The 27,311-nt window shown below is 38.6% G+C and overlaps 1 protein-coding gene across 1 annotated transcript; it reads left to right on the forward strand.

Moving 5' to 3' along the window:
* Positions 1–2,838: 2,838 nt before the first annotated feature.
* On the forward strand, positions 2,839–27,005 carry LURAP1L (leucine rich adaptor protein 1 like). The gene is made up of 2 exons (XM_042877560.1): positions 2,839–3,057; positions 26,252–27,005. Exons 1-2 carry the CDS (start codon positions 2,839–2,841, stop codon positions 26,615–26,617), a joined length of 585 nt encoding a protein of 194 aa, XP_042733494.1. The 3' UTR covers positions 26,618–27,005.
* The last annotated feature ends 306 nt before the right edge of the window (positions 27,006–27,311 follow it).

Raw genomic sequence — 27,311 nt, forward strand, 5'->3', positions numbered from 1 at the left:
AATATTTGGAAAATGCAGGTATGACATGTGATGGCACTAAGGTTTACATACAATACTTTCATCCATCTGGACAAACACAGTATCATGTTCCAGATCTCATAGATTTAAGATGTCAATAAAAGTACAGAGAAGAATCATTTCAGTACCTCTGGTTTATTTTCAAAGTATTTAATACAACACCCACCCTCCAACTTCTTCTTTTAGGAAATGTAAAACCATGATTTGACTTAAGGGAAGTCTGAAGCAGTGCTCAGTACAGAAATATGAATTAACTTTTATTCCTTGGCTTTTATATCCAGTAAGAGAGGCAGAGGAAATGTTTTAACAGTTGAGTGCCTATACATCAAGAGACTGGATAGATTCATTTCCTGTATACGCAAAAATTCACTCTTTGAAAGAGTGAAATATCAAGACTTCTGGATACAGAAATGAAGAAGTGATAGGAGGAGCTAGGGAAGGTAAAAACACTGAAAACACTAGAAAATATTGCTCTACATGGCCTTACTCAAAGAGCAAAGGATTCAAAACAATGCCATATCTCACTTGAAGGGTGGAAAGGACAGTGCAGAAGAGAACAATAATACTAAAATGAAGATAGTGAATCTATTCCACAGGATGAAAATGCAATTTACACAATGTTTTGTTTACTTAAAGAAAAATCTATGTATTTCCTTGAAAAATAGATTAGTCTACCAATGTATCTGATAACCCTGAGGATCTGAGAGGGTGGATTTAATATATGAATAATTTTTTATCTTTGTAATTTAAGACTAAAGCCATTGATTTGCATACTGCTATACTAATGCAAAGGGGTGAGAATCACAGCACAAGACAGTAAAGCATAAATTCACAAATGTGTAAGTTACTTTAGTAAGACACTTTACTATCTGAATGTTGCTATCTGGATATAACAACACTTACTAAAAATTAACATGAAAATTAGGATAGTTTCTGCTCATATCTTCACTTTCATTTTGAAATAAAAGATCAAATATATTTGAACCATACTTTTTTTTTATAATGAGTTTCTCATATAACAAAGCCTCCTTTCATAGTTCAGTACTGTGGAGACAGTAACATAAACTTTCATTTAATGAGATGTTCATAGTTCACATAGGAAGAGCTTCAGCGCAGTCCTTGTTAATTTACAAAACAGTACAAACAATTTTGATTAGAGTATACATAGAAACAGTTCTCCGAGTAGACAGAAATTAAAACAGATCTTTAGAACACTTACTGTGGGAAGGGGGAAGGAGTAAGGACAATTCTGATTCTATGTGTGTGGTTGCTTTGGGTTTTCGTTTCTGATAGGAATATGTAAACTTTTTCTGTCATCTGAACTTAACAGTCCTAGAAGACACAAGGGACAATAAATGCCTTTGCTTACATCTCAATTAAAGGATTTCTAGATGGTGTTGTTACATTGACTAAAAGGGTCCAGGCCTTAAATCAGTGCACTTGAGAAGTTCTCATTCATGCCAACAGGATTTTTGCTTGACTGTACCAAACCCTTCCAAAGTTCTTTGATCAGTAACTCTTACAGTATTGATTAAATTAGCGAACAAGTAATATCTAGATTGTTGTAACTACATTTTGTTTTCCCACACCACTTCTTGTGGTTGGCCTCACACTCAACACCTCTAATATGTAAGAAGTAGCCCTACAGATGGGTCTGGTCACACAGCATGATTCTTGTGTAATGTTTTTTAGTGCTATAACTGTGTTACAGTGCAACACATCATGCCAAGAAATGACACAGTGCTTCTAGCTCTGCTATCAGCACGGCTAGTACATAAATTGTTATCAGAGTTACAGTCACCTGTGCAGTTAACACACTTTGCTTTTTAAAGAGAAGAAGGTACAAAAATAATAATAGTGTGGTGGAATAAGGAGAAATCAGCCTTCCTGCAGTGCAACCTGCTGAAGTGGGAATAACATTCAGTCTGTACATACACTCCTAGCCCTGTAAGAAAGTGATCTAAGGTCACAGAGCTCTACAAGCTGCCTTTGTTTATTTTTGTTTCTTTTATATTTTTAAATCCTTTTTGTTTTCAGTCTTTTTTTTTTTCTTCTCCTTTTTCTTTACTTTGCTTTTACCTGGAAGTTTCTTTTTCCTTTTCTTTTTCCTTTTTCTTTTATTTTCTTCTGCTATTTTCTTTTTTTTTTTTTTCCTCTTTATTTTTCTCTTTTTTTCTTTATTGTTCCTCTTCTTCTCTTTTCTTTTTTTCATTTCACTTTTCCTTTCCGTACCTGAGAAAGCTCCCTTCCCCCTCCCCCCTCCTCCCTTCCCCCCTCCCCCCATCTCCCCCGACCCCCCGAGCAGCACGCAGTCCCCCCAGCCCCCTCAGCGCCGCCGTGAGCCGCCGGCCGGGTTGCCCCGTTGGCCATGCGGGGGCGCCGCGTCGCAGCCGCGCCTCTTCTCTAAGCATTACGGTAGGAGGGCCGGGGCGCGCCTCTTCCACCTGCCAGCGGGCTTTAAAGTTGCAGCCGGCCGGGACGCGCGATGATTCGGATCCCGCAGCCCAGGGCGGGCGGGCAGCCGCCAGGGCGTACCGCGGTTCCGCTGCGGGGACGGGGCGCGTCCCACCCCGTAACTTCGGGGGAGGTTTTTCCCCTCGCTCCCCCTCGCTAGATTTTTTGGTGGCAAAAGAGGGCCGGGGGCAGGAGGGGGGGGCGTTGCGCCGAGGGGAGCCTCATGTCTGCGGCAGGTCACCCGCGCGGCTCGGGCGCCGGCCCCGGCGCTGCCGCGGATTACCGCGCCTCCGCGCCCGTGGAGCGGCCGGGCGGCCGCGGGTAACGCTAACGCCGTCTGGCGCCGCAGCCCCTCCGAGGCGAGCCATGGAGCCCGGCGCGGCCCCCGACCTCCGCGACGTCGAGCAGAAGCTGGGGCGCAAAGTGCCCGAGAGCCTGGCGCGGCCGCTGCGCGGGGAGGAGCACCCGGGTCGCGCAGCCGCCGCCGCCGAGCCTACTCGCGGCCCCGCTGCGGCCCCCAGCCGGCGCCGCGCCGCCGCCCTCGCGCGTCTGGAGACCAAACTTCGCCTCCTGAGGCAGGAGATGGTGAGTAGCCGGGCGCCGAGGGAGCTCCGAAGAGGCGCTCGCAGCGCTACGCAAGGCGGCGCCCCCAGGCCCCGCTCTCCTGGGCCGGCCCGCTCGGCGCGGGGAGCGCCCCCGTACTGCGGGCGGGAGCGCCAGGAGCGGCTGCGCGGCGCCCCGGGCCCTGACCTCGCCGTGGCCCGGTGCGGCCGGGGGACAGCGGGGAGACCGCCTGCGTGTGAGGCGGCTGAGCTGGCCGGCCCCAGGGCGAGAGGTTCTGCAGGCTTCTTGCAGAGTGACAGCTGGATGGGTCGCTGCCACCTGCCCTTCTTCTGACGTCTAGTTAAAAGCCCTGAGTGTTGGTGTATCAATAAACAAAATAACACCTTCATCTCTCTGTTCTAAATGTATTCTCTACATCGCAGCTGTTTCCTGGTGACTTCTCGTAACTGAAGAGACTCTGGAGGTCATGGAATTGGAAGCTCAGATATTCCAGTTCTGGGCAGTGTTTTTCAGAGGTTTATTTAGTTCCAGACAGTAATCCTTCATCAAATGCCTATTTGTAACATGACTGGGAAATTTATTTGTGGCTACTTATTTCAGAACTTCTCTCGTACTTACTGTCTTAAAACAGAAGCTTACCTGCCTCTTTAAGAAAATTTTCAGCGGTGCCACAAAACTGCCTCGTTAAGGCAAAACAAAAGGAACCACTGCACTCTTTGCAAGCAAAAAAGCAAGTCAGCAAATACTGAGTTGTTAGCGGGTACTATTCTGACAGTAGGGAGTTCTACACACTCAAGCCCATTCTGCTTCGTTTTGGGTTTTTTATTTTTTATTTTTCAGATAACAATCATTATTTGAGATCTCCAACAACTTTTTTAGCTAGTGGTTCTTCTCATGGTTCTTACCGCATTGCTTACTTGATCAAAATCTATACAATTTCCTTGTTGGGATGAAGATTTTGCTGGCAACTTACTGAGGTGACTTGATGCAAGCACTAAATGTGTAAGCACAATGCTGGTGAAGGAAGGAGAGTTTTTAAAGAATAACTGGCAAAGAGGAAAGAGAAATCAAGAGTGGATATCCCAGGTGTTAATAGCCAAGATTGTGACCTCAATCTTGAGTCACTTATATCCCACTTAGTGTCTTGTGGCTTCATAGGTTTTAAGAAATGCTTGCAGAGCTATCATTGCGTTTTAGTGCAACAATCACTGTAAATTTGTTGTTAACACAGTTCAAACACTGTCAGCATCCTTCTTGTCAATTATCAAAATTTTTAACTTGCATCAGGGTTTAGAGTGTGTATAGGTTATAGTATAAAACTCTTAGGGGAATTGAGCTGCAAAGGAAGCAAATAAGGCAGTCAGTTTTCAGCGTGACTGCTGAGACCTGTAATGACAGGCCTATTAAGGGATAAAAATCAAGTGACTTGAGTTCATTGTGTTTTCCTTATAAGTTGATCTCTTCTTCTACATTACATGTGAAGTTTCATGTCACAATGTTCAATTTGCTGATTTTCTATTTTTCACCTTTTTCTCTCAGCTCTCAGAGTGAAGTGAACATGTTTTAGACTCAGCATCCTTGACCTCTCCTGTTCTCTCTCATTTTAATGTCTGACTTACTGTTTTTTGCATGTAAACAGGAAAGTGTTCAGGTAGATTTTTACTATCTCCAGAGGAGACTCCCCGACCTCTCTGGGCAAGTTAATGCAGTGCTCTGTCATCCTCAAAGTATAGAATTTTTTCTCCTGCTTGTATGGAACGTCTGTGTTCCAGTTTGTTTCCATTGCCCCTTATTCTGTTGCTGCACACTGCAGAAATGAGCATAGTCCCATCCACTTGACTTCTGCCTTTTAGATATTCATAAGCATTGATAAGATCTCCCCATTTCTTCATAAAGAAGATGCTCCAGGCCCCTAGTAATCTCAATAGCACTGTGCTGGAAACTCCCTAAGAGTTCCCAGAACTGAGCAGAATACTCCAAGCCTCACCAATACTCCAACGCTCGTCTGACCTCACCAGGACAGAGAGGAGGGGAAGGACCATGTTCCTCGACCAGCTAGCCACGCTCATTTTTATGCATTATAGAATACCATTGGCCTTCTTGACCACAAGGGCAGACTGCTGGCTCAGGGCCAACCTGTTGTCCACCAGAACACCTATGTCCCTTGCCACAGAGCTCTGTTCCAGCAGGTCATCCCTAACCAGTACTGACACATGTGGTTATTCCTCCACAGGTGCACGGCTCTGCACTTACCCGTGTTGAATCTTATAAGGTTCCTCTCTGCCCAACTTTCCAGTCTATCCAGACTTCACTGAAAGGCAGCACATCCTTCTGGTGCCTCAGACACTTCTCCCAGCTTTGTATTATCTGCAAACTTGCTGAGCGTGCGCTCTTTCCGTTCATCCAGGCCACTGATGATGTTTCAGTACTGACTCCTGGGGAATTGCTAGCTACAGCCTTCAACTAGACTATGCCCGCTAATCACAACCCTCCAAGCTCTTCAGTCAGTGAGTTCTCAATCCACTGTTCTCAATCCAGAATCCACAATCACTGTTCACTTGTCTATCCTACACTTCTTAAACTTTCCTATGAGGAAGTTACGGGTGAAGTGTCATAGGCCTTGCTAAAGCAAGGTAGCCAACATCCACTGCTCTTTCCTCATCTATCCAGCTTGTCATGGCATCATAGTAGGCTACCAGGTTGATCAACAATGATTTCCCTTTGGTGAATCCATGTTGGCTACTCCCGATAACCTTCTTCTCTTCCATTTGCTTGATGATGACATCCAAAATAAGCTGTTACATCATCTTCCCAGAGGTGGAGGTGAAGCTGATAGGGCTGTACTTTCCTGTCCTCTCCTTCTTGCTCTTTTTCAGGACTGTAGTGACATTGGCTTCCCTTCAGGTCTCAGACACTTCTCCCACTCTGCATGACCTTTCAAAGATGATAATGAGTGGTCACTTCAGCACTTGTGTGCATCTCATTGAGGCCCATGGATTTGTGCAGCAAGTTTACCTAGATGGTCTCTGACAGATCCTCCTCAACTGGTGGGAAGTCTTCTTTTCTCATCAAGGAATATGGTCCTCCCCCTCCTCTTTGTCCTGGTGAGGTCAGATGAGCGTTGGAGTATTGGTGAGGCTTGGAGTATCCTGCTCAGTTCTGGGAACTTCTAGGGAGTTTCCAGCACAGTGCTACTGAGATTACTAGGGGCCTGGAGCATCTTCTTTATGAAGAAATGGGGAGATCTTATCAAGTCTTCTTTTATTCTTCTCTCTCTTACCTGCAGGATCTAGAATTGCTGAGGGGCAGCGTTAGCACTGAAGACTGAATCAAAGAAGGCATTCAGTAATTCTGACTTCCCAGTGTCCTCCACTACCAGGGCACTCACCTCATTCAGCAGTGGGCGTACATTTTCCCTAGCCTTCCTTTTGCTACTGACATACTTAAAGAAGTCTTTCTTGTTTTCCTCAACGTCCCTCATCAGATTTAATTCCAAGTGGGAAGGCCTTAGCCTTCCTTGTGTCACTGTGTATTCCTGCATGCTCTGATAGTGTTCATATATTCCTCTCATGTAGCCAGACCCTTTTATCACATTCAGTAGACTTTCTTCTTCCATTTGAGTTTTCCCATGAGCTTCTTTACTCATTGATGCAGGTCTTTTGCCACCTTCACTTGATTCACTTAGGGATGCACCAGTTTTGAATTTGGAGGAAGTGGTGCTTGGATGTCAACCAAATCTCTTGAGTCCCCTTCCAATGCTCTAACCCATGAGATACTTCCAAGTGGGACCTTGAAGAAGTCAGAGTTGGCTCTCCTGAAGTCCAAGGTTTCAATCTTACTTATTGCCTTATTTCTTAAATCAAAAGAATTCTGTTACACATCTCTCCATTTGAATTTTATTCTGTGTATGCCCATTAAGCTTTATAATGACTATTCTTTCTATAAGGTAAGGTATAGATACTCTAAATATTTTTTGTGTCATCATCTGTTTTCTGTAATCCAGAATTTGGAATTGAACTATTTTCTTGTGGCTATCCTCTAGTTTCTTTAGTAACGTAGTCTCCTCTATCTGTAGGATTTCTTCAGGTTCATAACCTGAACCTGGGTACCTTCTGAGTTTTTCTTGTGACTTTGTAAAGGCATGATCAATTTAAAAGCAATATATGGTAAAAATAACTGTTTCTGTATCTGTTTCTTTTTTTCTGAACATCATTTCTGAAACAACTAGAAGTACTATCTATCTTCTCAGTATTTCTTGTCAAAACCTACCATATTATTCTTTGGCTCTCATGAGTACCTGAGAGGCCTTGAATGGGTAGAAAACTAGGTAGTATCTGCTGCAGTAGTAAGCATGCAAAAAACTGAAAAAATTAGAAGCTGAGAAAATCAAGAGACATCTATCATGCTACCTTTTCATAGTTGCTCTGCAGTATCCGCTTCTGCAGCACAGATTTTCAGATATATACATGCACGGTTTATTCTGCTTACTTGACTCAGGCTTTAGACATTTTTTTTTAATAGGCATTTGCTAACCAGTGTTTTTCAGATTTGTTCATATTCTTACTCATGTTTAAGATTATTTGTATAGTCAGATATGGAAAACTTGAGACTAACTGGTGTGCTGACATCTTCATCTTTAAAGTTGGCCAATCTATGTTGACAAATTTCAACGACATCTGAGAAACAAAGCAATTTTATAATCAGCACATGAGTAAAATTTGATCTTTTATTGCATTTAAATGCATGATGATTCCAAAGCTTTTCATTGTGCTAAGAATGTATTTTATTGTTAACTATTTTTTATCATCTCATTTCTACCCAGAGCATCCACAAAGTACCTGTAGAAAGCACACACACCTGTGTTTTCTACAGGTACCTATTGTTTGTCCCCTGACAGTAAAGAACAAGGAAAACACACCTGAACCTGGCTGTGATGCTTAGGAGTGGACTTTAAGGCTAATCTCAGGATGTATGTATCTTTTCAGTGGCCAGTGTAAATTCATCTGTACAGACATGGAAATAGGTGTGACTTCTCCTCATTTTAAAATGAGAAATCTCATCTCATCCATCTCATGCACATTTTCCTTTTGTCACCAATGAAATCAATTTTTCTGTTCTTTCAACTACTTTCTACATTCATCATCTTCAGATAAACATTCTAAATCTGCTGGGTTGGATTCTTCTAAGAAGAGATAGGTGGTGGAAATTTTGAGATGCCTGCCATCAAGTTGCCATGTACTTGGGCCTGGAAGAGCATGAATTACATGGTGGATGTGATTGATGTGATTACCTCTCACGTGTTATCTGCTGCAGGAGAACATTAAGTGATGTAATCATATCCCTATTTAACTTAGATGTAGAATGTTTGTCTGTGACAGATTGATAGGTGCATAGGGGTAAAACTGTACATCTGCTGACTGAGGCTTGCATTTTGATTGCTTGATCCTTTTGCTATATTGAGTATTGTTTTTCCCTGGAGCCTAATTTTTTTCTTTTTTTTTAGTCAATGAAATCATGCACAGAATACCACACAGTCTCTTTTTTTGAAATGTTTCTACTTTCTTGAAATAAAGACCTGCTGAGCCAGGGGGCCTTCAGTTTTTACAGTGCTGCCGTACTGATAATCCTGGAAACCTTTGAGGCCTAAGGCCACTGCATAACAAGAAAAGCAAGTTGCAGATGCTAGCACAGGTCAAAATGTTCTTTTCTGGTCAACCTAGAGTGTATTGAATACTTACATCTCTTATATCTGCAGCCCTATTTCTGGTGTCTCCTGCTCAACTGTGCATATAACTTCAGCAGCTACACACAGCAGTAAGTAATCAGCAGCCACTGCTTCTTCAGAAGCCTCATTTCTCTTTCACAAGCTCTGTGTTTATTCAAAGGGAGAATTTCTTAAGAAAACTTTAAGAAAAAAGGTGATGTGATTTTTTTTTTTAAATTTCAGTTCTTTTTTTCTTTTTTTTTTTTTTTTCCATATCAACGGTCTGTTGCATTTTTGAAAGCTAAAAATGTTCAGTGGAGTGTAGTCAGTCTGCACATGGAGTACAAACACTACCAACTTTGCATAAGAATAGTTGGGGCCAGAAAAAAAGGTGAATTATGTCTTCAAAGTGAGAGATAAACTTTTAGATGAGTTTCTTTCCAGTGAACATTGTTGAGAATCAAACATTGTTAATGAGTGAAGGCCAAGCTGGATATTCTGAATGCAGCTGCTTTCAGGGAGAAGGGATAAAAAAGTTGAAACAATCCTGTTTTGAAGAAGCTGTGTATGCCAGATTTGTACTAAAGCTGCTTGGGACAGAGGTATGTCTATGCTTTCTCATTAGCTGAGTTTTCTCTCCCTTTGCTCTAATAGTTCTGTTCTAGAATAACCATTTTAAAAGCTGATTAACACAAAGGCCTGGCAAAATGAAGCAGAACAAATGGCACTTGTACTCATTGGAATTAAAGCAAATATGATCATTACAATGCCAATCCTCTTTTTCTCCTTCTCCTTCTCCTTCTTCTCCTTCTCCTTCTCCTTCTCCTTCTCCTTCTCCTTCTCCTTCTCCTTCTCCTTCTCCTTCTCCTTCTCCTTCTCCTTCTCCTTCTCCTTCTCTTTCTGTTTTTCTCCTTCTCCTCCTTCTCCTTCTGTCTGTGTCTCTTTCTCTCTCTCTCTTTTTTTTTTTTTTTTTTTTTAAAGCATTTTTACATATCCTTAGCACATAAGTGAAGGTGTATATTGGAGATCTGCTCTAACTTTCTTTTACTAGCTTTTACAGTTTTGAGCAATTTCAATTTTTCTTTGATTTGTTAGATCCATAACTGTGGCTATCTCTGCCATTATTAACTTTTTAAAAGATATTCCTAAACAGTAAACTATTGACTTGAAGTGCCTCTTTAACACTTGCTGTAGGTACAGACTGCTACTTTTACTGTTTCTCACAGTGACATCAACTGACCTTGAAGGCAAGGTCTGGGTTAGTATGTCTAGTCAGCAATGCAGAGTATTGTATCAGATGCTATCAGATTTTTATTAGCTTAATTGAAATTTTTGTTTAAAAACTTGATTGAAGATGAAATCTTAGCTATAAAATTACTAGTGACTAAGCTTCAGGCCTCGGTAGGAAGTCTGATTTGCTTAGTGAGCAATTATTCAGTAAACCCCTAAAGTGAGGCTCTTTTTTAGGAGTAAGGAAAAAAAAAATGAAGTAAAAATTAACTTATTACTATGGGTCCAATGGAATTTCACTGAAAATGGTAATAGTCTTTGATCTTGCTAACAAGTTCAGATTTGCATTGTGTGGTGGAGGACTTAGTAATTTTAGGCAGCATTACAGTGGGTAGGGTGTTGTGGTTGAAAGAGATTTATAGGTTGACAGATTGATACTTTGGGAAAATTACCAAATCTATCAAGAAAATAATTTCTGCAGGAACGTTGCCAATTTTTTTTTTGTCTTTAAAGACCATCTTCAGAAGTAAAAGGTGAACAAGTTTATTTAACTTCTGTATTCATACTTACTGCTATTAGCAAATCTAATGCAGTCCCTGATAAAAGGACTTGAATTCTGGAAAGCATCCATGTTGCACTCAGTCTGTACTTCCGGTCATTCTTACTCAGCCATACCAGCTGCTGAAGGGTTTAAGTCCCCAGGAAATACATGTGTGCTTACCTTATTAATTACTGCCTGTTCAGGAGTCAGTGAAACTTTGCAGATACCTGAGCTAGCAGTATCAGTGTGAATTTGCAAAGAGACTGTCACAGTAGCGTTACGGGTACTTCACTGCACTTGAAGATCCAGTTAGACAGTCAAATTACAAACGACATTTTTTGTCAGCCCTGATTTGAAATAATGTACATTATCATTTCATGGTGTTTCTTTCCTGATTACTTTGTTTCAAAGATGGAGGAAGAATTTTGTCTTTGAAGTTGTTTTTTAAAATCTGATTAGTGACATTTCATAATGAAAAGATGTGGGGTTTTGCTGAAAGCTAGATGGCATATGCACAGAGCTCTACAGTTTAAGCAACTTACAGCATCTTTTTGCAAATGGCAAACTTGCTGTTGAAATCAGCAGAACTGACTTTTGTGCGGATACTTGTGACTAACAATAGTTAAAAATAATCTTTCCTGTGTAAACTGGACAATACCTACATTGACCAGAGATGACCAGCCTATAAATGCACTTTTAATTTTTATTTTAAAAAGAAATCCCTAACAGTAACTTGTTTAAAAAAAAAAAAAAAAAAATGCATTTTCACTTTTTTTAAGAATTGCAAGATTCTTTGTCTGTCTTTGCTTTCAAGCTTGAAGCGCAGTAAACTTTCAGCATTTGATATGTTTATTTCCTAAGAGTTTCATTCTTGTCCACGTCCTAAAAAAGAGACTGGATTCTAGAATCTGGAGCAAATGATGGTGAACATACAGGAGTATAAAGAGAGAATATCAGATCTGCTGAAAAGTAATTCTAATTTGATGTGATTAAATGCGATTTCTCTCTTAGATTTTTACCTGCATTTATAACCATAATAGTTATGGTATCTTACACAGAACCAGCTGTTGGTTTCCAGATTACTAATTACAAAGATAAAGTCATCTGAACATAAAAATTTGTAGGAGATCTTGTAATAAAAAAAGAAGAATATTTAGGTACAAACGCGGACTTGTAGCCTTTCCTTTACAGTTCTCACTGTTGTGAGACTGCTAATCAGTGATGGATTTTCTAGTTCTGGATTACTTGCCCCATGTTGATTGTTTCTTCTGTTGAATTTTGGCTTCAAATTGCCATTATCCTTACTAATGCGGGACTGGGGCCAGTGCAACTGGGGCACCTGGACTCTTTGAAGGCTGTAAAATCTCTATGCATAGCAATACTAAGGTCACCTCAGATCAGAGAGTCTTCATTCTACAAAGCCTGTAATTTTATATATAGAAATTTGTAAATTCTAACTGAAACATAGGTAACAGGCAGTGCTTGAAACTTAGCATATTTTTTATGAATGCAAACCTTCTGTACTGGAGATGTATTGAAAATTTATGAGTCTGTAAGTTCTGATGACTGCAAATAGCTTGAGCCTTGCTCCAAAATAACTACAACAAAAAATGGCTATATGCAGGTGTATCAGAAAACTGTTAAGTATACATCTTCATTGCTGAAGAACTGTTAATTATAGTTGTTAAAAATACATATATATATATAATAAAATAACTAAAGAAGGAAGCAGGACAAACTTGAATTTGGACTGTAGTGTGAGAGCATCTATCAACAAAGCAATTATAAAGAACAGGATAACCCAGTTCGGGTCAGTAAATTTACTGGGTGCATTAGGAAAAATAACTTCTGTAAGACATTTCATGTGTCTGGCTTTCTCATGAGAAAAGTCTGGAGTGTACTCTGGGTGTACTTTGGTAGATTAAGCTGTTAATTCTGCAGTGCTGTGTCCTTGTGTTCAAGCACTGTTCAGAAATACCATCATTGCCATTGGATAACTTCAGTTAATGACAAAAGGGAAACCTAATACTAAGAGTTTTAAACCTGTGAATGTTGACCTTTTCAGACACTTAATAAACATTAACTTTTCTGTGACAGAGAGACTAAGTTATTCAAGGTCTGGAGAAGGACTGAAGAGAACTAGGTGGGAGTGACACCTGCAGAACTTGAAGAAGAAGTAGAAATATTTGTTCTGAAATACTGAGTACAGTAAGAACCGTTGAGGAGATTAATAATTAAAACAGTTATGTTTTTTTAATGTAGAAAATAAAACATTCTTGCACAGCTATTCTTTGCAGTTAAGGATATGACTGGTGCTCTATCAGCTGAATGAGTACATACCAGATCTAGCTGGAAAGACATTTCTACCTCGCTCACCACAGTAATGCTATTTATGAAGTAGTAAGTCTTGCTCTGAGTGTAGGTAGGTTTTGGGTTTGATTTTGCAGTGTACTAGAGCTATGTGTACATATAAAAGGCCCTGCCATCTCTAGTGTGAGCTATGTTCTTATTCTGTGTCTAGAACATGTTGTAGCTGTATCAATAGAACCTATGATGTCAGAGAGTTTTTTTGTGTTTCTGTTGATATGGATATACTGTAATTTAGTTGCATTGCTGTTTCTTCTTCTAGTCCATAGGTGTCTGACTAGAATACTTAGTTATTCAGTAGTTGTTGAATTCACAACTGCATAGCAATTTCTGTCAAATTAATGCATCTCTATTGATTGTACCTTCAATGTCTGGATTCTTTGTTATAAGGTAACTATTACTGGAGGATGTGTTTTTGAGAAAAATAGTACTTTTATTTGTTGAAGTAATCCTCTTTTTCATAGTTTTTAAACTTTTTGTCATTTAGCTGTGTGCAGCTTAGGCATCAGCGGTTTTCTTTCCATGTCCATATTTGTCTCTAGTGAGAACTGGGTTATGTCCAAAGTGAGCAATGTATCCATTAAGCACATCCTGTGATCCAGTCTTCCAGTTCTGAAAAGCTATTCAGTTAAGTACCTCAATAGTTTGCAAGCTCCACAGGATTCTTTATTGTGAAGAGTTCATTATAGACTGCTGGAAGGAATTCTTGTAGGCCTCATTTATAGAGCTTTGAGCGATACGAGCAACTCACCTCAAGGTTTTATCAAATCTAGAGGCAGACATGGATGGTCAGTTGTTTCAGAAATGCCCTACGCACTGTTCCAGCAATGAGTGCCTTTGTCTTCCAGCAGAGGATGATGTGTGAAATAAAATCCAGCTGAGCATTTCCTCCTTGACTTTGCTCCAAAGGACATTTTTCTCCTTCCATAAGAGGAGTAGAGGAAAGAACACTGGAGAGTTCTAAGTGTTGTACGTATGCCAACTATTACTGTTAGCTACTCTCTTTTTCATGACTATCCAGTCATTCCATAGGTATGGAGAAGTCAAGACATGGCTATGCAACTCTGTATTTGCCAGTCTAATTCTTCTCCCTTCCTATCAACCTGGCAATTTTTAATACTTTATCAAAGAAATGATATGGCAAATTTGTTAGGTAATAGGAAGCACAGACACGTTAAGCTGCCCGGGTAAGTTATTTGAGTGCTTCATTTACTGTGCTGTAAAACAAACTACCCGCAGTACTCTATGGGTCTGCTGGGTGCAATATAGGTGAAGTGAAAACATTTAATGCCTCTGAGGCAGTGCTGAATTGCTGTTTAAATACTGTGAGTTTCAGATTTAATAAACACTTTACTGGCTTAATTTGTAAATTTGTTCACTGTAATTAGATACCAGTTGCATTCATGACTAAAGTCCTCCCAAAAGGAGAATCATTTTCTTGCACTGCCTCTTCGGCCTGCTACCCTATTACTGTTGAAAGAGGTGCACATCCAAGACTTAAGATCTAACAAATGGATTGAGCACTGAGCTCAACCCAAGCTCCTATGTTTAGGCTCAAGGGCAAAAGAAAAAGAAAAAAAAAAAACAGCTCAACTGCTTTTCATTTTTCTGGTTCATTTTTGGGTTCTTCTGCAGAATCTCTACTAGTTTAAAGAAATGTTCTGTTTGAAATGATTGAACTCCTTTTTGTGACTAAGATGTGTGCTTATAAGGCATAGCAAACACTATTAGAGTACACAGCTCTAAAAATAGGAAGTATTTGCTGAAAAAAATGTTTTAGTTTATAAAGATTCAGATTCTGACCTTGACTCTTCCAGTAATTAAAAATGACAGGGAAAAAGAGACCTAGTAACAAGGAGAGAACTGTGAAGCATTTTTATACAAGCAGAAGTCGGATCTACATCAGTTTGCTACCTCTTCAGAAAACAAGCAAGATGAAAGGTGCCTTTCAGTGGCTCTTCTGGTCTTATTGCAAGCCCAAATTTGTGTTCTGTGTTAGGATGCTAACTCATTCTGTTGTTTCTGTTGGTCAAAGCCAAACAATATGTATTTAGAACAAAGCAAACATGGAAATGCAACTATGTCAACATAATGCTTTTATGTAACTTTGTACAGAAGTATCCTTTCTGTGGAAGCAAGGTCTTTAATTAAAATAAATAAATTGAGATTAGTCTGTGCAAAAACATGCAGAATTTGAGAATTTATACCAGGAGTCATTGTAGACTCAAGAGACTTCAGGCTATAGTTCTAGATTTGTCAAAACTGCTTGGTTAAGAGAGGAGTGAACGTGAAACCAGAGTAGTAAGTTTTAGAGGACTTACTTTATCTATGATTACAAGTGCATTTGGCCTTCACAGTGCCATTTCAACCCCTGTAACTGTCAGAACCCTGATTCTTGCAATACACTGAAATACTTTGGACTGAAGTGGTAGCCTGTGGCAGGTTCCTAGAATTGCAGGGTTTGTAAAAGAAAACCGTAAATCCTTCAGAAGTAGAGAATAAAGTCTCTGTGCAAGAGAAGAGCAGCATTACTAGCATACCAGAACAGCAGTTATTTTCTTCCACACCAAATACCAATAGAATTTACTTACTGCTTTGGTAGTTTGTGGCATTAACTGGCTGTGGCTGAAACAGTGGAGACAGTTGCTGTTTTCTCAGATGGGTTAATTCACAGTGACCATCAACTCTTATAGTTGTACATTCACAATTGCAGAGCAGTCATACCATTTCAGAGGAAAAGTAAAGCAACCCCAGCACCAACTCAGTGTTTAAACTTTATTTCTTTTGCTTGGTCATTTCTCTCCTAAGTTTATTTTAATTTGTGTTCTGTTGAACTTCAGTGACCAAAGGACATTAAAAGAAATCTATCCATCTAGTCCAATTTGCGTGCAAAAGTGTCCAGGTAGATTTTGAGTATCTCCAAAGCAGGAGACTCCACAACCTCTGGACAGCCTGTTCCAGTGCTCGGTCACTCTCAAAGTAATGAACTTGTTCCAGATGTTCGTATGGAACTTCTTGTGTTTCAGTTTGTTCTCATTACCTCTTTTCCTGTTGCTGGATAAGAGCCTGGCCCTATCTTCTTTACACGTGACCTTCAGATATTTTATAAATGTTAATAAGATCCACTCTCAGTTTTCACCAGTCTGGACAGTCCCAGATCTCTCAGCTTCTCTAGAAGATCTCCATCTTTCTCCAATAGAGGAGCCCTGACTTAGACACTTCTCCAGATGTGGCCTCACCAGGGCAGAGCAGAGGGGAAGGATCACCTCCCTCGACCTGCTGGACACGCTGTTTTCAGTGTAGCCCAGGATATCATTGGCCTTCATGGCCAGCCTGTTGCCCACCAGAGCACCTAGGTCCTTCTCTGCAGATCTCCTCTCCAGGTCAGCCACTGCCTGTATTGATGTATGCCTTGCAACCTGCCGAACACATTATTTCGGTGTATTATGTAGAAGCATACCTTTGAAAAGGATTTTAAAAAAGACTTAAAAACTGCAGCAGCCTACTTGGCTGATGTGTTGGCTAAGTTGAATAATTCAGCTTGCTGAAATGGTGCTAATTTCCTGATTGCTTTTAGTTTTTTAACCTTGAGATCCCAGTTGCAGATTGGTTGCCAGTTGTTCAACCCTTTCTTCATGAGTAAGAAAGAGATAGAAGGACTTAACTATAAATATCTGGAAGTTTGGAAGCATATTTTTGGTTGAAGGTCTCAGAATACGCAATTTTGCTTCATTTCATCTCAGAGATCTCAAATTTGCTAGTACTTTCTGATGAGCATAAAGTTAATGTATCTATAGTAATAAACAGTAATTTTGCAGGATATTGATTGCAGTGATGGCTGAAGTTTTTCTTTTAAAAACAAAAATAAGGCTGGATCTGAAAGACGCTGAATTGCTAATAGTCCACAGATTAAACTTAAGTAAAGAAAGGCGGGGAAGGATAAGAGACTCATTTGATAAGATGTACAGTAATTTTTGTTACATACTTTTAAAAAGATTTAGCTCATAAACATTTGTAACACTTCTGCAGAGAAAGAAACAGATCAGCATGTCACTTCTTTGTTAAAGCAGTTCTGAGATGACACGTGATCACTGACAATTACAAGGCTATCTTGCAACCTATCTTGAAGATTTTTATTCTTAGTCAGATAAACATTCAGTAAGTGAGGCAGAAGTTTTGCTGCTAGTAAAGATTTGGCTATTTGATTAAAAATATGCTTTAATAAAACTCTCCCATCTCCAAGGCCACAGAATTTTTACAAACAGAATACAACTTTGGACCCTGGGGAGACTCAGTCAAATATTTGATTTTTTTTTTTTTTTTAATCTTGTATCTCTCTGGTAATCTTGCAAAAGTAGGCTTAAATTTCAAGAAAGTTTTGATTTATTCCCAGCAGTAAAACTATCATATCTCAGTTCTGACTTGAATAAAAGAAGTATTGGTGGAAGTGGTTTTGTTTAGTCCTCTGATTTGGTTTGGGTTTTGTTTTTCTTTTTTTAATAAAGAGTAACGAGTAGAGGATTACTGTTGTCTATGTTCCAGCATCATTTTCAAGTTTTGTATATACATTAAGAAAAACCCATGGTCTTCTATCTCTTTTTTTACTTCTGCATTTTTCTGCATTTTTATGCAGTGCTATATTAAAATTAAATAATTTAAAGGAGTGAATATAGGGCCGAAGTCCTGAGCAACCTAGCCTAATTCAGAAAGAACAGGTATTTTTAGGAGCTTGTTTTGATCATGACGACGAGCATAATTAAGGCAAACAATGAAAGATGGTGAAAAAAAATCTGTTCCAATATGCTATTGCACTCCAGTGGTATCTCATACTGATGGAGAGGAAACGTACAGTCCTGTGTTGTGATTCTCCATCTATCTACTGTAACACTTTTCGACACCATTTGCTACTGCTGCTTATTGACCTGCATGTTTATAGTGCCATTATCTTGTCTGTCAACATATGTAGGTCCATACCATGATATTTTCTGGGACACTTTCACCTCTGTCATAATAGATACATTTCCAAGGTCAAATGTCTCTTCTGTGACTACAGTATGGGATAGTTAGAAATATTCAGTGAAAATTTCATGCTGTATTAGAAACTTTTTACTCAAACTGTTACAGTTCCTCACTGCTTCCTTTCATGTAAATTCAGCTAAGCTTTAAAATAATATGCAGGAAGTTTTGTATTCATTCGTCCTTCTGAGACTTGATTTTTCTCTCAGTGCTTCAATATCTAAAGTTCTGTTTTAGCCTTTATTTTATTGAGTCAGGGAGTACAGACTTAACCAATTAACTTTTTCTTTTTATTATTCTTCTGTTATTTGCTATTAGCTCTATGGAATATATTTCTCTCTTACAACAGTCACTATATCTACTTAGATTTTATGCTTAGGTTCTTCTTTTTCACAATAAGATAAAAAGGCCTCCAAATCATGAAGATTTTACTGTATGTTAATGCAAATGATAGGTTGTCCATAGTCAGAAGCAAGTGTGATGTACATTCCAGAAAGGAGGAAAAAGACCTTAAGTTCCAATTTTTTATTAGACAGGTAATGTAATTAAACAATTGCACAACTTGATGGCTTATGTTTTCCTGCATGTCTGAAGGGATCAATAAATATGTAAAAAACTCACATATGAATGTAGGACTTTGTAGGAGAAATGTAAATAACCAGTACTGTAGTTTACTGTATCAAAAGATAACCGTAATAGCATATTGTTTTATTCATATACTTGCAAGACATGCCTTTGAAACTAGTTTGTTGAATTACTCTCAGTACTTACTGAGTGCTCTGCCTTCTGATTATTTTGGTGGTGGCTCAGGTATGATCTAATCACTTCCTTGTTTTAGGTAATGAGATTTTGGTTTCAGGTGTTTTTTCTTCCTCTGACTTGAAGTACAGAATTCTGTTTGTATAAGGAGAATGTTCTCTAGGTGATGTCAGATGACATGGCCTCTCTTCCTGCCTCCAAGTTTAGAAACCTTATTTGCCAAGCTAGGTTATGTTACTACCAAATTTTATACAAAGACTTGCAGTAATATGTATTGTAAACACTTGGTTCAGGATTGCTTTGGAACTGCAGCAGGTTAAGAGAGATGATGACAAGGCTGGAACTTCTTTTTAAGCTAACAAGATCAAGAGCACATACTGAAAACTTAATAGCTGCTTGTTTTCTAACAGCTGGGATTTGAGTGGCTGAAGTGAATGCTGCCTAAAAATATACTATGAATTTTAATTTTTGGAATCTTTACAAGTAACACAAAAATAAATAATTGTTTTTTGCAAAAGAATGGAAAAAGTAAGCTGTCAAGAATGCTTCTGTAACATTCTGTAAGAATGTTTTTATAGTGACTCATTACAAAAGTGCGGCTGAGAAAGGTCAGTGTAATTTGCTCTGCTTGCGGAAGTGAACTTGATCAGTAAACTGTAACTTCAAATCAAAGACAGTTCTGATAAAGTGAAATTTGTTTAGGTAGCCTTTGTATGTGCCTTATATTGCTTGGAGATTACCACAACCATGAAAAACACAAGAAAGAAGTAAAAAAAACATTCAGTAGTGCCTTGTGACTCAAATCTGTGCTGGAAGACAATAGAAGGGAAGAAAGCTGTTCGTCTATTTAAGTCACTCTGAAAGTAATGCCTCCTATTTATTTTCATGGAAAGTACAACATATGCAAAGACTACAATAACACTCCTTGAAGAAAATTCTCAGCTACAAAACAATATTCATCAACATAGTCACCACCATTATTTATGCTTTTTCACCAGCATGAACAAGAGCCTGCATGCCGTGCTTGTGAAGATCTGCATGGCCATCAGAACATGGTTTGTATTTCATTTTGCTGTCACTACTGCTGAAATGCCCCACCCAGCAGCTCTCTGCACACTGTTTGGTCTCCATAAGCATTCAGCAAGTGCCAATAAATGTCAGTGGGTGCCATGTGTTCCACACGGAAGAGTTTAATTCCATACCTTTGCTTCATCTATACTTCCATTTTTTTTAGACTGCCCCTCTGCTGCCATCACACTGCAACAAAATGTAATGGAATATTTGTTCAACCCGTACTGTCATATCACCAACATCTGGCTCTGATGTCATGGGCCAGAATAATAAAATAGGAGGCATTACTTTCAGAGCAGCCCTCATATGTATGTAACTATTGACTGAAATTTAAAGAAGGGATGTGTTTTACACAGATCAGTGTGAGGTAAATTACAGTCTGATACACGTGGCATGGATGAGAACTGGAGCATTTACCTCAACCTACTGACTATCTTATCTCTGAGGCTGAGGCTGAACTTTGTTTCTGCCTCGTTTTTATATGCTTCTTAAGAAACTTATCAAATGAGAGAGCTCACACAGTATCAGGCTGGTTGGTTGGACTAGATGGAACCATTGCAGTGCTTGATTTAATGAATACTGGTTCACTTTGCGATGGAGTAGATGTGGAACATTCTGACAAGCAGTTACAGTTTCACCTGTGAGTAGATGATTCCTTCTGGCTGGGGATGATTAACTTGTGTGCTTGCTTGCACTCTAGGATGTAAAAAATCTCTAGCTTGTTAACAGGTAATGCTGAAGACTGTGTTCAAATTCAGAAGTCAAACTAGACACCATTGCCCAAAGTGGTTTAATTATGTAAAGTACCTCATGCAAACATCCTGAATAAGTTAGGCAGTTTTGAAACTGGCAGATTTAAAATCTTGCACATGAGTTTGTGCTAATTAAAGTGGGTTGGAACTTGTGCACAGCCTATTAATTACTCTGTATATTTAAGAATCAGGAATTTTACCCTTGTTTGTAAAAGGTGGTTTTATTTTAGATCTGTTAAATGGAAGAAGAGGCATTTCACTCTCTCACTGTTGTTGAGAAGCTATTTTAGTATCGTTCTGAGCCTGCTAACCTTCATGTCATATGTGCTACATTTTATAGTTGTTGCTTAGTGAGCAAAGGCTGTGTGTTTGTGACCACATTTAACCCTGTTGTGAGTGTGTGAGCTCAGTGATTCTAATTAAGTAACTTAATTGATTCACACATTCTGAGTATTGGAGTTCAAATAAATTGCTAAGTGTCTTTCTAGCTTGTTATGCAAATTCTCACACAGAATTGGTTGATGTTTTACTTACGAATTTTATAACTTTTTGTATTTGCTTGCTAAATTTGGTCTTCTTACTTTGTCTCACGCAGTCTGACCAAAATAAGCTTGGTTCTTGTGAAGAAGCTGACTTCTCAGGATTAAAAATAAATTATTGTTTAGACATTGACAAATATATTTTTATATATTTTATATCTCAGATAAATTCATGGAATTCATTATTCCATGAAAAACTGAGGTAAAGAAAGAAAGGAGTTATAGGCATAGGTGGGTAACTAAAACTTTATCCTGAATGACACAGGAAAGTGAATAGGAAAGCAGAAAGCTGTAGGTGGCATACCCTCAGAAAGTCAGGTAGCAATAACACTAATACTCCTGAACTGTAGTGTCATAAAGGCCTTTGGAAAGCATGGAAAGACTCTCTTAGTTTAAATTCTGTTTGTAAAAATTGCAATATAGATGGATGTGTCAGTATTAACAACAGGTGGAATTAGCTCCAGTACCCATTGAGTCTGACCTTCTATTGTGTTAATTCTTTCTACAAGTCTACTCATGCTCTGGGCCACCAAGCTGCCTGCAGTGACTGCTCTCATGCAGTTCCACTTTACTGTGTGATATCTGTCCAAAATTGTACTGCTTCAAAAATATGAATTCCATGCTGTCCAGTCCTTGATCGGTGTTTGAGTCCTACAAAGGATCCTGTGCAGAGCTTGGTATCTGAGCTAGATGACTTAAATAACTCCTTGAATTCATTAGACTGTAGGTTTACGACTCCTTGTCTTACCGTGACTTATTGCCTGTTGCTCTAAATGATTGGTCCTGAAGGAAATACTTGGTTATATCAGCATGCTCATTTTCTTTCTCTTTATTGATGGACTCATTGCAACACACAGCATAAAGGCATTGAGTAAAAAAAAAAAATGAAAAATGAAAGGAATATCTTTTAAATAAACTTAGGAATATCTTTTCCTCAGACCACTATTTATAGTTGTTGTTAGTATCACTGCAGAATTCCTGTAGTTAGAAGAAGAAAAAGAAGCGCATGAATCCAGGAATCTAAAAGAGAGCGAACTAAGGAAGTGAACTAGTGAGGTTTGAGAGATTAAAAGGACACATTGTATTGAATTTTTTTAGCTTTCTTGGTTTGGAGGTGAGGGAGACTCATGGTATGTGGAGCTGACTGAAAACCATGCCTTCAGAACACATGGCTGGAAAACACAAATCCATTTTGCCAAGTTGCAAGTGCAACTTTGATTCAAAGGTAAAATGACTAAACTAGGACAGCTAATGCGTTGTTCTGGGGAGTTGCCAAGAGATGTTAGTAGTTTTTGTTAACAGCCCTAATTATGAGTTTTTACTAAAATCGATAACCTCACATCCTTTCTGAAAAGCGCTGTACACATAGAAATAATGGAAATATTGTATATGTCTGTGTTATATGTTTCTGTGTGAGTGTACACAGATATGTATGTGCACACACGCGTGTGTTCGTAGATATATATATATGCATATATAAATAAATCATCTGTGTAATGGAGTCATATGTGTGACATGCTCACAGTATTGCACCTCTGATTATGGAGGACCATAAGCAGGGCTATGTGTGTAAAGGAAGCAGTCTCTTATTAGAACAACCAGTGGAGGAGAGTTGTATGAAACATGTACAGGTGGTTCAGGCCAGATATCTCTTCCACACTGAAGGTCTGATAGTGTCTGAATGTTAATCTGTTATGTACTAATCAGTCTATGCTACCAGACCGTGTTAACCAAAAGGTCATTGTGGTCATTTTCATTTTCAGTCTTTTTTCTTGCCCTGACTACCCATTCAATGTTATACATTTAAGATATGTATATTGAAATTATCCAAACTAACCAACAGGATACATAAGCAAGCCTGTAACCAGAATTTGATTTTCTCTGTCTTATCAAAGCATCCTTATTGCTGTGTGCTAAGATATGCACCTTCCCTGTAGTGGTGCTGTGCTCTACCTTAAACTCTGTGGAAACTATTCTGGAATACCTATATTAACTGTGATTCAATCCATTCAGATTATTTCTGAAGTGCACCTGTTACTGTGCATAATGAATGAAGCTGTCAAATGTAATGAGATTGTGTTGTTTTTAGACCCTCTGATTGACCCCTTTTGGAACATACTCATTAACTCTAACAGACAAGTAAGTTGCAGCTGTGTGTTTGAGCACCAACTTATGTAATTATTCCTGGGCTAAAGCAGAAGGCAATAAAAGTCATAGATGAGAAAAACATTGTTAAAGAAAGATGACACTTGCAGACTTCTTTTTAGTGTTTGCTTTAGGAAAAGTACGCTCTTGGTATAGGAGACTTGGGACTAAGTGTCAGTTTGGAGGAAGGAATCAAGCCAACTGAATCTGAAACTTATGAGATGTCCATCGTACCTAAAAGTAGTTGTTTCATTGGTGATGTATTGCTGTTAGCTCCATTAAACTTCATTTTAATCATCCTTTCGGGAAATTGTGGTCTCCATACATGCTTATATACAACAAAATTACTGAAGTCTACAGTTGCAGTTGGGAAGCTGGGTAATTTGCTGCTGTCACAACAGCGTTGTTGCTGAACAAATGATTTATAGTGATTTATGGGTAGGAGTAGAAGAACTGACTTAAAAATGAGAGATACAAAAGGTCAATCTCTTTTCAAAACCTCACATCTGAAACAGTGATAGATGAACATCATTGTTAAAACAGTAAGTGATAAAGCTATTTTGCATGTTAAATTCTGTGGTACTGGAGTGAGGCTACTACAGAAGTCTTTTAGGGACTGGATAAGACGACCGGGAACACATCTGAAAATTATACAGACAGTCTGGTACTAGCAAAGCTTGAAGGTAATCACTCATTATCTCCTGCTAGCAAATGGATGCACAGAGAGTTTTCAAGCAGTAGCTATTGGGAAAACCAAACCAGTCTTCTATTGCTGAGCGCAGCCATATGGCCTGGAATATCCCTTTGGTTATTTCTGGTTAGTGTTCCAACTGTCCCCTCCAAACCTCTTGTCAATCTCCAGCCTGTTTGACAGTGAGAAATAGAGCAGGTCTTGACACTGCAAAAGGACTGTTCAGCAATAGCTAAAACATTGGTACTCTGTATTTTGTTCACTGAGCTAAAATACAGTATCTGCACTCTGAAGCATCCCAACCAGAGCCTGTGCAATCTTCTGTTGTGTCTAACAGAGTAAAAATGCATTAATATTTTTTTGAAAACCATATCGTGTCAGTGTAATTTGGGATATTGAGAAGAACTGGCATTTGAGTATGTAAAAAAACACATCCAAATTTTACTCTTGGCAGAAAAAAGACTGCCATTTCTTCCTGAGAATTCTGATTCGATTCCAGTCAATTGTGTATGAACAATACAAATGCTTGACTTCTATGTAGTAATTGGAGAATATCGTAAAGTGCCTATTGTCTGGCATAGAAGATCATACTATTGATGAAATTTTCAACATACTGTTTTGTCTTTTGAGTTGTTGGAAAGCTAAGATGTTATTGATCTATGTAAGAGAAGTATTTAGTGCATGTTAATGTGTTAGAGATTGTGGCACAGATTTATGTAGAGAAGTATACTCAGTACATGTCTTAAATTGTTGATGTATCAAGCATGTAGTGTGCTTTATCAGTACAATTAAAGAACATGATGAAATATGACACAAATTACATGCTGGACATGATGTCCCATGTATTCATCAAGTCTTTTTCCAGTGGTTTTAAACAAGTATGCCCTATGTTGATACTGTGGCAAAAGTTTATCTAGGCCCAGATCTCACTGAGGATTTGGTTCTATTGATACATCAGACATTTAGTAGTAGTTCTGAGCTGCTATTGCAAAGGGCAGCAGCACTGGCAAGGTTGCAGACTAACACTGTTTTCTTATCAGGATTTAGCTGAGACTCCCTTGTATGACTGGGCAGTTGTTCCACAGATCACTCCAGCAATGGCAGTACCCTATGGCTTTCCACACTTGACCACATGGGCAAAACCTGAATTATCTTCAGTTTATTAGATTACCTTTTCAGTGTTATCACTTGTTTCATGAGGTGAATAGGAGATTCCAGAGAAACCTTTTGCAAACACTGGTTATTTCAGATAACAAAGAAGAGATAAATTATTAATTAAACACTAAGGCCTCAATTTTATGTGTCATCTCATTGTGGAAATTTCAGTAAAAGTGGCTTGTTAAATTTGTCTAATAAGAGAAGCATAAAGGTGGTTTATTTATTATATCTGAGAAATGCAGCACTGTAATATGCATTTACCATTAACATGATATAGGCATTAGGAATTACCATTAATCCTTTACCTATTGCACTTCTATTTGTATGCATCAACCACAACAATTAAGCTGTGAAGTAGGACTCAGTGTGTATTTTAATTAGTTATTTTGCACAAATTGCCACGCTTGCAGACTTTGTGGACTAATAACTTTCATCAAATATGAGTTTAAATAATTTGAATTTTACAGTTTTAACAAGCGCATCTGTTTCTACTCTCAGGAATTTGTTCTGCAGCTTGCAACATGAGCAATGGTACAGCAGGAATAAATGTTAAGGATTCATAAACCTTTTTCCAAATAACTCACATCTGAAAATTTTAGATTACCCTAGTAGGCTTAACAAGAAGGACCTGAGGTAAATGCCTAGCTACTTATATCTGCTCAGTTGTTGAAAGTAGTTTTAAATGGACACAGATTTATGTTACACTTTTCTGAATAATAGAAGTTATCCCCAGAAGTTGTCATAGTAAATATTTTTCATCCAATAATAATATTGTAGTAGCATGTGTACAAGTCTTGTTGATTACCATTCCTATTAATGGACTGTTTACATAGTCTGATCAGATTCCCACTTGAACTTCACTGAAAGGGAGAGTCAGATTGAGTATTAGGTGGTGGGACACTGGAATAGGTCCCCAGGGCAATGGTCATGGCACCAAATCTTCCAGAGTTCAAGAAACTTGCAGACAACTCTCTCAGAAAAATTGATGTTTTACATGATCCTATGTGGAGCAACAAGCTGAACTCATCTTTGTGAGTTTCTTCCAGTTTTGGAGATTTTATGATTCTATGAAAGTGTAGAAATACTTTTTTTTTTTTTTTTTTTTTTTTTAACTGAGTATTTAAATAGATTTGTCTTAGATGTCAAATGTGAGATTTTAATCCATCTATTGCCTCCAGCTTGTTGTTTGGAGTTCGATTTTAGAGAAAATCAGTAATCTTTTTTATTACTTTTGCTTTGTAGATTAATCTCCGTGCCACTGATGTGAAACTTATGCGACAACTACTCATCATCAATGAAAGTATTGAATCAATCAAGTGGATGATTGAAGAGAAAGGCATTGCCAGCAGAGGGAGCAGTTTGAGTGGCAGCCTGTGCAGCTTATTGGAAAGTCAGGACACATCCTTCCATGGCAGCTGTAGCAGTTTACAGGACTGTAGTGATGGTCTGGATGGAATATCAGTGGGAAGTTACTTGGACACTTTAGTTGATGATGTTCCTGGTCACCAAACACCATCTGATGTAGACCAGTTCAGTGATTCTTCTATTATGGAAGACTCACATAAGCATCCCAAAATTGATTCAGATGAGTACTACTGTTTTGGTTAATAAAAGCAAGTTCCAGTGGGACATTCATGCACTTGTATTTATCCTTTTTCTTTGCTGCTATTTTATTTCACATGCAAAAAATCCAAACTTCTCTTGGAAGAAAAATATACTATTATATTTTGATTCCACTTCAGAACTATTTTGTTTCTTCTAACACATTTCCTCCTCAAAAAGTTGTCTGCCTCTCTCCTCCTTGCCTTTTCTTTCTTTTAATTTATTGTTGCAATTTTTCTTTTTGTTGCTTTTTTTTTTCTTCATTACTAATTACTATATTTACAAGTCTTTAAAAGTGGTGAAGGAGAAGCTTTATCTTTAAAATGAGACTTCAGGGGATGACAGCATCAATTTTGTACTCGTTGGCAATAAAATATATTCTGATAAATAAAAATTGTGGACATTTTTCTTGACTACAAGGTTTTGCCTTTCCAAAGACACTATTCTTACTGAGCCTCAAGTCTGAATCTTGAAAGTATTTCTACAAAATAATTTTCCTTTTTAAAATAATGATATTTTATTCAATCACACTGTCTTCTCTTGAAGTATAAGGTATCCTAAACATTTCTAGGTGGAGTTTCTTTCTTCTTGAATGTTGTCATGATACTTGTCTAATTATGGTCCTGAGTTCTTGTCTTGAAGTGCACTCCAGTGGTGGAAATTCTTCATGAGGACATATGTCATTTTTTGAGCTTTGTAC

Source organism: Lagopus leucura, unplaced genomic scaffold, assembly GCF_019238085.1.
Source record: "Lagopus leucura isolate 7727_CA_CO unplaced genomic scaffold, USGS_WTPT01 Super-Scaffold_100018, whole genome shotgun sequence".
Classification (NCBI taxonomy): Eukaryota; Metazoa; Chordata; class Aves; order Galliformes; family Phasianidae; genus Lagopus; species Lagopus leucura.

What these genes read in the sequence shown, in the direction of transcription:
- LURAP1L (XM_042877560.1), top strand. Translation starts at nt 2,839, where the DNA reads ATGGAGCCCGGCGCGGCCCCCGACCTCCGCGACGTCGAGCAGAAGCTG. An exon ending in GCCTCCTGAGGCAGGAGATG is followed by an intron (nt 3,058 to 26,251) that starts GTGAGTAGCCGG and finishes TTTGCTTTGTAG; the next exon opens with ATTAATCTCCGTGCCACTGA.